This window comes from Amblyraja radiata, chromosome 2 (genome assembly GCF_010909765.2).
Source record: "Amblyraja radiata isolate CabotCenter1 chromosome 2, sAmbRad1.1.pri, whole genome shotgun sequence".
NCBI classification, from domain to species: domain Eukaryota; kingdom Metazoa; phylum Chordata; class Chondrichthyes; order Rajiformes; family Rajidae; genus Amblyraja; species Amblyraja radiata.
The window spans coordinates 85,641,682-85,655,147 of NC_045957.1; the positions used below are offsets into that span (position 1 = coordinate 85,641,682).

Consider the following 13,466-nt stretch of genomic DNA (forward strand, 5'->3'; position numbering starts at 1 on the left):
CAGTATTGGAGTAAAGAGGTTCTTCTGCAGTTGTATATGGCTCTGGGGAGACCACATCTGGAGTATTGTGTACAGTTTTGCTCTCCTAATTTGAGGAAGGACATCCTTGTGATTGAGGCAGTGCAGCGTAGGTTCACGAGATTGATCCCTGGGATGGCTGGATTGTCACACGAGGAAAGATTGAAAAGACTAGGCTTGAATTCACTGGGGTTTAGAAGGATGAGGGGGTTCTTACAGAAACATATAAAATTATAAAAGGACTGGACAAGCTAGATGCAGGAAAAATGTTCCCAATGTTGGGTGAGTCCAGAACCAGGGGCCACAGAATAAAGGGGAGGTCATTTAAGTCTGAGGTGAGAAAAAACTTTTTCACCCAGAGTTGTGAATTTATGGAATTCCACAGAGGGCAGTGGAGGCCAAGTCACTGGATGGATTTAAGAGAGAGTTAGATAGAGCTCTGCAGGCTAATGGAGTCAAGGGATATGGGGAGAAGGCATGCACGGGTTATTGATAGGGGACGATCAGCCATGATCACAATGAATGGCGGTGCTGGCTCTAAGGTCCGAATGGTCTCCTCCAGCACCTATTTTCTATGTTTCTACGTTTCCAAAGCACGATTCTTCAGCCTCGATGGTTGAGACCACAGTGTGATCGGAGTAGGCAAAACATGTTCCCTAGTGGACATAACGGGTATAGCTTGGTGAAAACATTGAACCCAGATGAAATCAAATGAACCATAAAATAGAAACATAACTAACATCGGTAGTGATAATCTGAGGAAGGGTTACTGGGAAGATACTGACGGCATCAGCAATCAAAATTAAAGATCCTGAAACACACAGCAAGATAGAGGGTGAATGCGGCACAGGTATTCATTAAGGAAGTTTAAATACTCAAGCCATTTGTTTTGAGAAATATTTCTCCAAAAGAGCATAGGGAACAGATGTGGTGTTTGTATTTGAAATAAGTTATTGTCTCAGGTACACAGAAAATAGGTGGAGTAGGCCATTCGGCCCTTCGAGCCTGCACCGCCATTCAATGTGATCATGGCTGATCATCCAAATCAATATCCCATACCTGCCTTCTCTCCATACCCCCTGATCCCTTCTGCACTAAATGTGGCCTACCCAATATCTTGTACAACTTCAACATGATTTCCCAACTTTTATACTCAATACTCAGTCAGTCAGATGAAGGCCAATGTGCCGACAGCCTTCTTGACCACACTATCTATTTGTGACAACACTTTCAAGGAACCTGCATTCCTAGGTCCCTCTGCTCTACAACAGTCCCCAGAGCCTTGCCATTCACTGTATAGGTCATGCTCTGGTTTAACTTCCCAAAATATAACACCTCACACTTCTCTGCATTAAATTCCATCAACCATTCCTCAGTCCTGTTGCTCATCCGATCAAGACCCTGCTGCAATTGTTGACAACCATCTTCCTATCTGCAAAACCACCCACTTTAATATCATCTGCAAACTTACCAATCAGAATGTTATTTCACAATTCAATGAAAATAAATGATTTGGTACACAAAAAAAAGCAGCCCAAGACTAAAATTGTTCCGGGCTATTACTCCAAGACAAGCCCTGACTTGTTCAGTGAAGGAGATTATGTCATTAGGATTTATTGGCGTTTTAACTATAATAATTCCAAGGATCAGAAAATGTTCCGATTCCTTTAACTACACAGATCTTTTATTTGCCTTCACAATGGAAGGCACGATCACTGGAATTACTTAACTGAATCTCCTGAGTGATATAGCACAACAAAACTTGGGTTTCACTTGCAAGAGATATATTTTACATATTTAAAAGCCATAATCCAGGCAGAGGTTAAATTACTAATAACCCAGTTAATAGATTTACATTTGGTACATAATTGCCGATCATCCAAATCAGTACATAAATATTATCGAGGCAAAAGAGCAAAATGCTGGAGGAACTCAATGGGTCAGGCAGGATATGTGGAGGGAAATGGACAAATGGCATTTTAGGTCTAGACCTTTCTGCTGGACTGAAAGAGTGGATCGCTAGTGTTATGAAGTGAGCGCGGTGAGGCAAGAGCTTGCATACAATAGGTGGATTGAGGCGAGGCAAGGTGGGGGTAGCGAAACAAGACGGTTCGGCGGGGCGGGGGGGGGGGGGGGTTGGAGGGGGGAGGCATGGGAGAGGGGTGGAGGGAGAAAAGAGTTGGAGATAGCAACAGTCCCAATTGTCTGTCCCCAACCCACACCCCTCCAAACCTCTCCGATCCATATATCTGTCTAAATGTCTTTTAAACATTGCCATTGTAACAGCCTCAACTAATTCAACTGGCATCCATGCACACAACTCTCTGCTGGAAGAAATTAGCCCCCAGGTTTCTTTTAACCCTTTTCATGATTTTGTCTAGCTCCATAAGGTCGAACCTCAGCCTCCTGCACTCCTTATGGCTTAAGTCCTCCAGACCCGGTAACATAATGAAAAATCTTATTTAGACCCTTTTCAGTACTCCAAATGTGGGCGTACTAATGTTTAATACAGCTGTAACAATGTCCCAACTCCTGTATTCAATAACAGGAGGGCATTACAGTAGAAATAATGCCAAATAAATGTATGCAAATGTTGCCAGGACTTGACGGTTCAGGGTGTGATTAGGCAGTTCCTTGACACATAGGAGACTGAGGGGGTAGGAAGGGGTTGTACAAAATCATGAGGGACATGATTAAGTCCCTTTTACCCATGAAAGGGAATCAAAAACTAGAAGGTAATGATATAAGGTGAGAGGGGAAAAATGTATAAAGGAGCCATGGGTGTGAGTGCTCTCTTTACCTGCATTAAGGAGGCAATTAAACACACCTGAGCAATTACAAACACCTGTGAAGCCATATGTCCCAAACATTATGGTGCCCTGAAATTGGGGGACTATGAATAAACACCGCTGTAAATTTCTACATGGTGAAAGCAAAATGTATACAAATGGTCTTTACTGAAAGACCGAAATCTGACAATGAGCATTTTAACCAAATGTGATTTTTTTCTATTACAAATCTCAAATTGTGCAGAGTGCAGAGGCAAATAAATACATGATGGGTCTTTGTCCCAAACATTATGGAGGGCACTGTAGGAGGGCATGAATAGGATAGGTTTAGAAGGATATGGGCCAAATGCAGGCAGGTGGAACTAGTGTAGATGGGGCATGTTGGTCAGCATGGGCAAGTTGAGCCGAAGGGCCTGTTTCAAGCTGTGGCTCTATGACCATTAACAGCGTCGATGTGTAAAGGGATCTTGGCAACACAAGTATATAGAGGGTATTAACTATAAGCAGACATTTGACAAAATTGTATTGTTTTCTCTGGAGCATCGGCAGCTGATGGGTCATCCTATAGTAGTATAGAAAATTATGAGGCATAGAGTGGGTCGACAGTCAGAACCATTTTTTCCCCCATAGTAGAAATGTCAAAGACCAGAGGGCCCAGCTTTAAGATCAAACATTAAAGGAGATGTATGGGGCAATTTTTTTTGTTTACAGTGTTGGATGCCTGGAATGTGCTGTTAGTGGGGTACTGGAAGCAGATATAATAGTCTGTGCTTGAGAGGGTTTTAGCTAGGCACGTGGATATGCAGGAACTGGAGGGATATGGATCACATGCATAAAGAGGAATTTAGTTTAATTTGGCACAGATATTGTGGGCCATGGGGCCTGTTACTATTTGGGAATATTTTATTTAAAAAAAAAATTTTTGCCATTTGTTTTCCTGCAAATTTGAATTAAAATTTTTTTTTTAAAAAGGTATTAGTGCCAATAATGATGTTTAATGAAAGCCTGTCACAAAAATCCTTACCTGCCGGAAGTATATTCTCAGTCTGGTTCTGCACTGGTGCTGGAAGAGCAGCATTTTTCTGTAAAACAGCCACTCCCATAGGTGGTACAGGATCAATATTTTTCTTAGCCTTTTCCTCCATGTCATCATCACTGCCAGTTACCAAGCTTTGGCTGGAATGCTGCACAGATGTCTCATTAATAGGATCGATAAAATCAGCCGGTAACCTGCGAGGATTGATGGTTATAAATTAGAGTGTTAAATTCAAATTGGGAACTATTAAATACTAAGAACTATGGTTATTTCTGCTTAGCAATTAATATGTGTATTTATAAGTATAGTTAAGTATAAATAGCAAAAGATAATTGGCAGAATAGCATACCGAAATGATGAAAATTTGGAATAAGTCTTTGGAAAGGTACAGAGAATTAGGTATACTTTTTGTGACATCATTAAATAGTTTAAGAAGGGCATGGAAATTCCTTTATACAACTTCGAAAACGGTATATTACCCTGGAAATTGACAACCAAATTATAGCAATATTAAGAACGTATGGTAACTTAGCAAACCACTCAAACCATCCCTTTCCAGGTACCAACCACAGAAAATGCAATACCTGTCCCTACACCTCCTCCCTCAACACTGTCCAGGAACCCCGAAAGTCCCGACAATAAATTGGAGGAACAGCACCTCATATTTCTCTTGGGCAGCTTACAACCCAGTGATATGAATATTGATTTATCTAACTTCAAGTATCCCTTGTATCCGCTCTTTCAGTCCCTCCCACACCCTAATCATCATGCTAATTTTACTGTCGTCCTGTTGAGTTCCACTATCTGTATAACTTGTTATCACCTATCCCACAGCCAACAATAGACCATTGTGGGCTCCACATTTCCTTGATTATCATTGTTTTCTGCATATCTTCCATTCGTTTGTGTTAAGTACTGTCTATATCTATCATTTCCCTTTCCCAACTTTCAGTCTGAAGAAGGGTGTCAACCCAAAATACCACCTATTCTTTTTCTCCAAAAATGCTGCCTGACCCGCTGAGTTACTCCAGCTTTTCGTGTCTATCTTTGGATTAACCAGCATCTCCAGGTCCTCCTTACACATGGATAGGAGATGTTTCAGGTTGGGACCCTTGTTCAGACCTAAAACGGCACCCATCCATGTTTTCCAGAGATGCTACCAGGCCTCCAGATGAATCCTCCAACACTTTGTGTCTTGATTTCATCCATGTATGGTTTCAAAGCATGGAATTGTCTACTACGTAATCAAAAGAGGGGAGAAATGAGTGATCAAATGGGTTGTATACTGTAAAACTACAAATTTAATTTGAGGAAATATTTCAATACAAGATTGTGTCTTTGGTCTGATCTGCTTTATTAATGCATGTGTTTTACATCTGGCACATCAATTGAATGTTGATTATACAGCGTTTTTCTCCTGACTAAGTAGGAATCATTTTAAAATCTAACATATTTCACGGAAAAATAAACAGTTAACTTTTCTGAAAATTTACTCACCCAGTACTTGTAGATGTTTTGGAATCACAAGAAGCTGCAAAAGATGAAGTGTATAGTTAGTTTCAAAGAAGTGTTTGCTGGCTTGACAGAAAAAGTAATTACATTTTGGTGATGTTCATGATTTGTATATATTTTGCATATACTTTCAATTGAATTCATCTTAAAATAGATTTTTAATCATTTAAATTAATTTAAATGTCTAATTAAAATAAATCTCTAATATCAGAGACAAAAAAATGTGCTTGCCATTGATAATTTATATCAATATCCTGGTGTGGAAAATATTTGATTATTTGCTTGATTATCATTTAAAAATAATTACTGCATGACATTTAGAGAAAATAATAATTTATTTGTTTGAAAATATAACATAACGTGCCACATGTCGTTGTTTTTGGAGAATATATTATTTAAAAAAAATAATGAACACAACAAGGGGATGACTTTTGAATAAAGGCCAAGCTGTAATTTTATAACATAAATGAAAAAAATGTTTGCAATCATTTGAATGGTTAACTGCAAATTTATGAGGAAAATGCGAATTGATGTCCTTAATTATTATGAAATATTTAGTTGATCAGTTTATGAGAATGATAATCCAGGCTTCAGACAGGAAGGGGGTAGTAGTTACAAGCAGCAGCATTGGTGCTATCTTTCATACTAATTATTTAGTTTGATTTAGAAATTGACCACTATGTGAGAGGCATTTCTTAATGGTTCAACCATTTCTCAGAGAACTGAAGAGGGTTGTTTAACCAGTTTTCTGCTTTGTAAGAACCAAGCCCTATTCCTGATATAAAAGATGCCAATTTGCTATGGTCCTGTGAACTTTGAAGAGAGGCCTCCAAATTCCAAAAAGAATGTTGAAAAACGACACAAAGGTCCCAATACCACCTATCTATGTTCTCCCAGTTTCTTCCCAGCTGTTATAATGCAACTAAATCATCCTACCACAACCAGATAGCAGTCCTAAACTACTATCTACCTCATTGGTGACCCTTGAACTATCGTTGATCGGACTTTGCTGGCTTTGTCTTGCACTGAACGTTATTCACTTATGTATCTATACACTGCAAATGGCTCGATTGTAATCATGTATTGTCTTTCCTCCGACTGGATGGCACGCAACAAAAGCTTTTCACTGTACCTCGGTACACGTGACAATAAACTAAACTAAACTTTTCCCGAGATGCTTCCAGACCCGCTGATTTAATCAAGCACTTTGTGTCTTGTGTATTAACCTGCACCTGCAGTTCTTTGTTGCAACTACCTTACATACAATGATAATACCTTACTCTGTTATGACAGACAATCTGAAGTAGCGGAACCCCCCGCCCATTCATCCTGCGCTGATCTCCCCCCATCCATCCTGTACTGATCCTACCATTCAAGAAGGATGGGGGGAACAGTCTGAAGAAGGGTCTCGACCAGAAACGTTGCCTATTTCCTTCGCTCCATAGATGCTGCCTCACCCGCTGAGTTTCTCCAGCACTTTTGTCTACCCCATCCATCCCGTACTGAACCTCACCATTCTACATCACTGACATCCCCCGTGCTCTCCCCTCACAATTTTACCTATTCCAACCAACACGTACTAATTCACCTGCCTCAATCCCTCCATTCTGCACCGACTGCCTTCTAACCCCCCTCCCCCCCTGCCATCTATCCACACCGTACTGATTCACACACACCCCCCTCCCTGACCTTATTGCCCTGGAAATGTCTTCAGAGCGAACATTGACTATGTTTGATACCGGAATACAATCAAATATGTTTTAATTCCCAATGTTATTATTTGTTTTAATCCATAAAGATGGATTAATTAAAACATTAAAACCGCAGTGTTCGATTGTCACTGCTACCGTTGATACGTTATTACAGAATTCATTTTAACGGCAAATCAATGCTCTTAATATGGAATATCAGTTATTTAATGAGCAACATTCCCAACTATACGTACGCATATATGTTACCATGGTCCAGGATTTATTGACACAGGTTGATCATACGCTGAATAATTCAACCACATTTTTGTTTGGAAGTGGAAAGAACTAATAGAAATTGCATTAATTGAGATGTGTAAAAATAGTTGAGATACTGCCTTATAATTTTGCTGCATGTCATTGTGGGATATATCATGTCTTGATTGGTGAATGTTTAGTTTGTGACTTTATTTGAAGCAGAAATAATATGTGAATGCTTCATTGAGTATAATTCTGACTGGTAACTACGCACTTCGTCCGAGCACATTATCGCGCGCGTCATGCAAGCCATCTTAAATGACCACCTAAACTGTCATTTGGCAACCTAAAAAGCTGCCAAGGTTGCCCGGCTGGCAACAGTGAAAAAATGTTAAGCGAGAGCCCTGATCAAACAATTTTAGATTTTCAAAATCAATTTTATTCCATCACTACTACTTCATAATTAATCTTCTTACATTGCAAGCACTTCCAGTTCCACATGGAAGCCCTAGTGTTTCAACAAATTTGTTGCCAAGGTCAGTACAAAAGTGGGCATCATTAGGGCACCGTCCTACTGACTTCAAACCAGAAGGACAGAAACAATGCTTATTTGGAGAGGAAGGTAAGAGAGAATTAAACTTATGGGCCTATCCCACTTACGCAACTTTTTCAGCGACTGCCGGCACCTGTCATAGGTCGTTGCAGGTCGCAGAAAACTTTCAACAAGTTGAAAATTCAGCGGCGACCAGAACAAGATACGACTCTTTGAGCGACTCCTCACGACCATACAGGCTTCACCCCGCGACATGTCGCCAGGGTGTCGCCTGTATGGTCGTGAGTAGTCTCCTCAGTAGCCCAAAGAGTAGTAGCGTCTTTCTGGTCGCTGCTGGTTTTTCAACATGTTGAAAGTTTCCGGCGACCTGCAACGACCTATGACGGGTTCCGGCAGTCGCTGAAAAAGTCGCGTAAGTAGGACAGGCCCATTAAAATCTAATATTTCTGGCTCTTGCTTCCTCTTTTACTCTAATATTAAAAAAATATTGTTATTTGTCATCCACGTCAACAATTTCAATGAGAATGTACAGGGTAAGGCTAGTAGATTTGCACATTACTTAAAATAGGAGGCATTGTAGATAGTGACGAAGGCTATTAATAATTACAGCAAAGTGAAAGGGGAGTCACAGGTAGATATGCTGGTGAAGAAGGCATTTGGCACACTGACTTTCATCACTCTGGGTATTCAGTATAGAAGTTAAGATATTATGTTACTGTTATACGAGATGTTGGTGAAAACACAGGAGTATTGTGTTCAGTTTTGGTCATCCTGCTATCAGAATAGTGTTTAGAAAGGAGCTGCGGATGCTGGTTTACAGAGCATTTTGGAGCATTACTCCAGCATTTTGTGTATATTAGAAAAATGTTGTTAAGCTGGAAAGAGTTCAGAGAAGATGATGCTGCCAGGACTAGAGAACTTGAGCTACAGGGAGAGGTTGGACAGGATAAGACTATTTATTTGAACACAGGAGGATGCGAGGTGATCTTATGGAGGTGTACAACATCCTGAGGGGAATAGAAAGAATATGACAATAGACAATAGGTGCAGGAGTAAGCCATACGGCCCTTCAAGCCAGCATTCAATGTGATCATGGCTGATCGTCCACAATCAGTACCCTGTTCCTGCCTTCTAAACATGGGCAGGTATGACTAGCGTAGATGAGGCAACTTGGTCGGCATGGGCAAGTCAAAGTCAAAGTCAAAATTTATTCGTCACATGCACCAACCAAGGTACAGTTAAATGAATTTGCCATGTAGTGATAGTTGAAAAAAAGAACACAAATCTATATCTATATAATATTAAAACTCTGTGGCTGCTGGCTGGCTGTGTTTCTGCCTGACGTGGGTGCCAGCCTTTGATTCGTTGCTACGCCAACACCAGACCCACAAACGCCCAGATTTTCCCCATTTCGGTAGAGATTTCACTTTTCATTCCAAGTATCCACTCCTCATTAAATTTTGTCGTGTTTATGTACACATTTTTAACAAAATCCTTCTCCCCCCCCCACTCACCCATTTTGTCGCCTCCTGCTGGCCAGCGACCATAACGGCTGCTGGCGCCCGCCTCTCTCCTCAAAGACGCCATTTAAAAACAGCCGCACTGCTGAGTGCTTGAATCTTCAGTTGGAGGACCACGTCTCCCGTGGGGCCTACGGGTAGGGAACGGCTGCGTTGGGGGAGCAGAACCAATGGGTCTGCACTTGGTCTAGTATACAATAAAATCCAACACAAACATCCACCACAGCATTCTTCACTGTGGTGGAAGGCAATAAAGTTCAGTCAGTCCTCCTCCCTTGTTCATCCGTGGTCGGGCCCATAAACGCTCTGTAGTCGCCGCTACGGACGGCCAAATGTACAGGCCTTCTCGTCGGGATAATTGAAACTCAGACGTCGGGACGGTCGAACACACTCTGCAGCTTGGAGTGCCACTTTCCGACTGGAGACCGCAGCTTCAGGATGTTACAGGCCGCAGGCCGACGATCGGAGCTCTTCTCCGGCGATCCCGGGCATGGGATCCCAGGCTCCGGTTGGTAAGTCCACGCCACACCCGCAGCTAGAAGCTCAGCAGATCACAGCCCCAAGATGTCAAAGTCACCAGGCCAGCGATCGGAGCACTCCTTTCTGGCGACCACCGGCAAGGGTTTGCCCCCGCTCCACGATGGAAAAGTCCACGCTGCACCCGCTGTTGAAGCTCTGGGACTGACTCTGGTAAAGGCTGTTCCAATCCAAGCTGTTAGGCCGCAAGAGGGGAGGCGGAGGAGCGACATGGAAAAAGTCGCCTCTCCGTCAAGGAAGTGACAGAAAAATGGTTTCCCCATTTTCCCCCCTACCACCCTCCACACAACACACACCGATACCAAAAAAATAAACACTCAGACATACCAAAAACCCCCCCAAAAAAGTCAAAACAACAAACACGCTGCTGGCAAGGCAGCCTACTCGCAGCGCCCCCAACCGACCAAGTTAAGTCGAAGGATCAGTTTCCATGCCGTATAACACGAACAGGATGCCCAACTCATTGCGATTCTAGCAGAAAACACGTCATCATCTCACCATAAAACACTTTAAAACATAGAAGGATAAAGGGCTATAAATTGGATCATGCCCCCAAAAAATATGTTCAAGTGATGATGCCGCAGGGCGTGTTCCAGTTTAGTGCATCATATCTGGTAATTTTTGGTTTCCTCTACATAATTCTAAAGTATGTTTCAGCCCTCTGCATAAAGCCATCACCTTTTTGATGGCTTTATGCAGAAGCATACAATGAAAGACATAGACATAGAAAAATAGGTGCAGGAGGAGGCCATTTCGCCGTTCGAGCCAGCACCACCATTCATTGTGATCATGGCTGATCGGCCCCAATCAATAACCCGGGCCTACCTTCTCCCCATATCCCTTGATTCCACTAGTCCCTAGAGCTCTATATAACTCTTTCTGAAATCCATCCAGTGACTTGACCTCCACTGCCCTCTGTGGCAGGGAATTCCACAAATTTACAACTCTCTGGGTGAAAACGTTTTTTCTCACAGTCTTAAATGGCCTCCCCTTTATTCTAGGACTGTGGCCCTTGGTTCTGGACTCGCCCAACATTTTTCCTGCATCTAGCTTGTCCAGTCCTTTTATAATTTTATATGTTTCTATAAGATAACCCCTCATCCTTCTAAACTCCAGTGAATACAAGCCTAGTCTTTTCTATCTTTTCTCATATGACAATCCCGCCATCCCAGGGATCAATCTCGTGAACCTACGCTGCACTGCCTCAATCACAAGGATGTCCTTCCTCAAATTAGGAGACCAAAACTGTACGCAATACTCCAGATGTGGTCTTACCCGAGCCCTATACAACTGCAGAAGAACCTCTCTACTCCTATACTGAAATCCTCTTGTTATGAAGGCCAACATTCCATTAGCTTTCTTCACTGCCCGCTGTACCTGCACGCCAACTTTCAGTGACCGGTGTACAAGGATACCCAGGTCTCCCTGTACCTCCCCCTTACCTAACCTAACCCCATTGAGATAATAATCTGCCCCCTTGTTTTTGCCACCAAAGTGAATAACCTCACATTTATCTATATTATACTGCATCTGCCACGCATCTGCCCGCTCACTCAACCTGTCCAGGTCGCCCTGCAACCTCCTAACATCCTCTTCACAGTTCACACTGCCACCCAGCTTTGTGTCATCCGCAAACTTGCTAGTGTTGCTCCTAATTCCCTCTTCCAAATCATTAATATATATGGTAAACAGTTGCGACAACACCGAGCCTTGCGGCACTTGCCACTTGCCACTGCCTGCCATTCTGAAATGGACCCGTTCAATCCTATTCTTTGCTTCCTGTCTGCCAACCAATTTTCTATCCACGTCAACACCCTACCTCCAATACCATTTGCTCTAATTTTAGTCACCAGTCTCCCGTGAGGGACCTTATCAAATGCTTTCTGACAGTCTAGATACACTACATCCACTGGCTCCCCTTCATCCATTTTACTTGTCACATCCTCATGCCTTTATAGTCCCCTTTGTTCAACTGCATCACTGACACTTCTGATTTAACCTTCTCCTTCTCCTTCTCAAATTGCAGATTAAAACATGCAGGAAACATGTTCCCGATGTAGGGGGAGCCCAGAACTAGGGGCCACAGTTTAAGAATAAGAGGTAAGCCATTTAGAACAGAGATGAGGAAACACCTTTTCTCACAGAGAGTTGTGAGTGTGTGGCATTCTCTGCCTCAGAGGGCGGTGGAGGCAGGTTCTCTGGATGCTTTCAAGAGAGAGCTGGATAGGGCTCTTAAAGTCAGGGGATATGGGGAAAAGGCAGGAACAGTTACTGATTGGGGATTATCAGCCATGACATCCATGAAAAAGTCGCAAGTACGACCAGGCTTTTCGCTGATGATTGTTTGCTGTACCGTCCAATTATGTCAGCTGATGATGAAGATGCTCTCCAAAAGGATCTCAATACTATGGTTGAGTGGTCACAACAATGGGGCATGCAGTTCAACCCTTCCAAATGTGAAACTATGCGTGTCACCAGAAAGAGGAATCCAGGCGAAGCATCTTACAATATACTTGGTGCCACCCTTGAAGAATCCAAACAAACCAAGTATCTTGGCATCAAATTGCAGAATGATCTGCGTTGGAATGGTCAGACTCATCATGCAACGGTGAAAGCTACAGGTGTCCTAAACTTTCTGAGGCGCAACTTTCATCATTGTTCAACCTCTGTCAAGGAGAAGCTATACTTCACCCTCGTTAGACCTCATTTGGACTACGCAGTTGCAGCATGGGACCCATACACAAATAAAAACATTTCTTCCATCGAACGTGCCCAAAGACAGGCAGCTCGATTTGTTACTAACATCTATGAGAGAGAAGCGAGTGTCACCAAACTTCTGAATTCTCTGGGGTGGAACCCTCTCCAAGAAAGACGTGAAACTCACCGTTTGACCTGTTTTTACAAAATGTTAAATGGTCAGCTCGACATAGACTACAAGACCTACACCAAACCCAAACCAATTAGGAGCATACGAGGGCATTCGATCCAATTTGTGATCCCAGCTACAAAGACAGATGTGTACAGCAATTCGTTCTTCCCCCGCACAATTAAAGCATGGAATAATCTCCACCCAACTATAGTTACCCAACCAGATGCAACTAAATTTAAAGTAGCTCTTTCTTCCCAATAACTCTTTCTGGCTTAAGCCCTCCCTTCACCACCTCCAGTTTAAATTCCATTTGGAATATTTTGGAGGACCAAGAAACCAATAATTAAAGCATGATCACATTCAATGGCAGTGCTGGCTTGAAGAGCCCAATGGCCTACTCCTGCACCTATTGTCTATTGTCTAAAACTAATCATATTATGATCACTACCTCCAAGCGGTTCTTTTACCTCGAGTTCTCTTATCAAATCTGGTTCATTGGACAACACTAAATCCAGAATTGCCTTTTCTCTGGTCAGCTCCATTACAAGCTGCTCTAAGAATCCATCTCGGAGGCACTCTACAAACTCTCTTTCTTGGGGTCCTGAACCAACCTGATTTTCCCAGTCTACCTGCACATCACCACAGCAGCATTACCTTTGTTACATGCCAGTTTTAACTTCTGCTGT

The 13,466-nt window shown here is 42.4% G+C and overlaps 1 protein-coding gene across 1 annotated transcript in view; it reads right to left on the bottom strand.

Moving 5' to 3' along the window:
* Positions 1-13,466, bottom strand: part of znf830 (zinc finger protein 830) — a 62,786-nt gene that overhangs the window by 31,948 nt on the left and 17,372 nt on the right. The window contains exons 4-5 of the mRNA XM_033039686.1: positions 5,341-5,374; positions 3,766-4,037 (exon numbers count right to left, since the gene is read on the bottom strand). Coding sequence (XP_032895577.1) covers positions 3,766-4,037; positions 5,341-5,374 — 306 coding nt within the window. The remainder of the gene's footprint in view (positions 1-3,765; positions 4,038-5,340; positions 5,375-13,466) is intronic.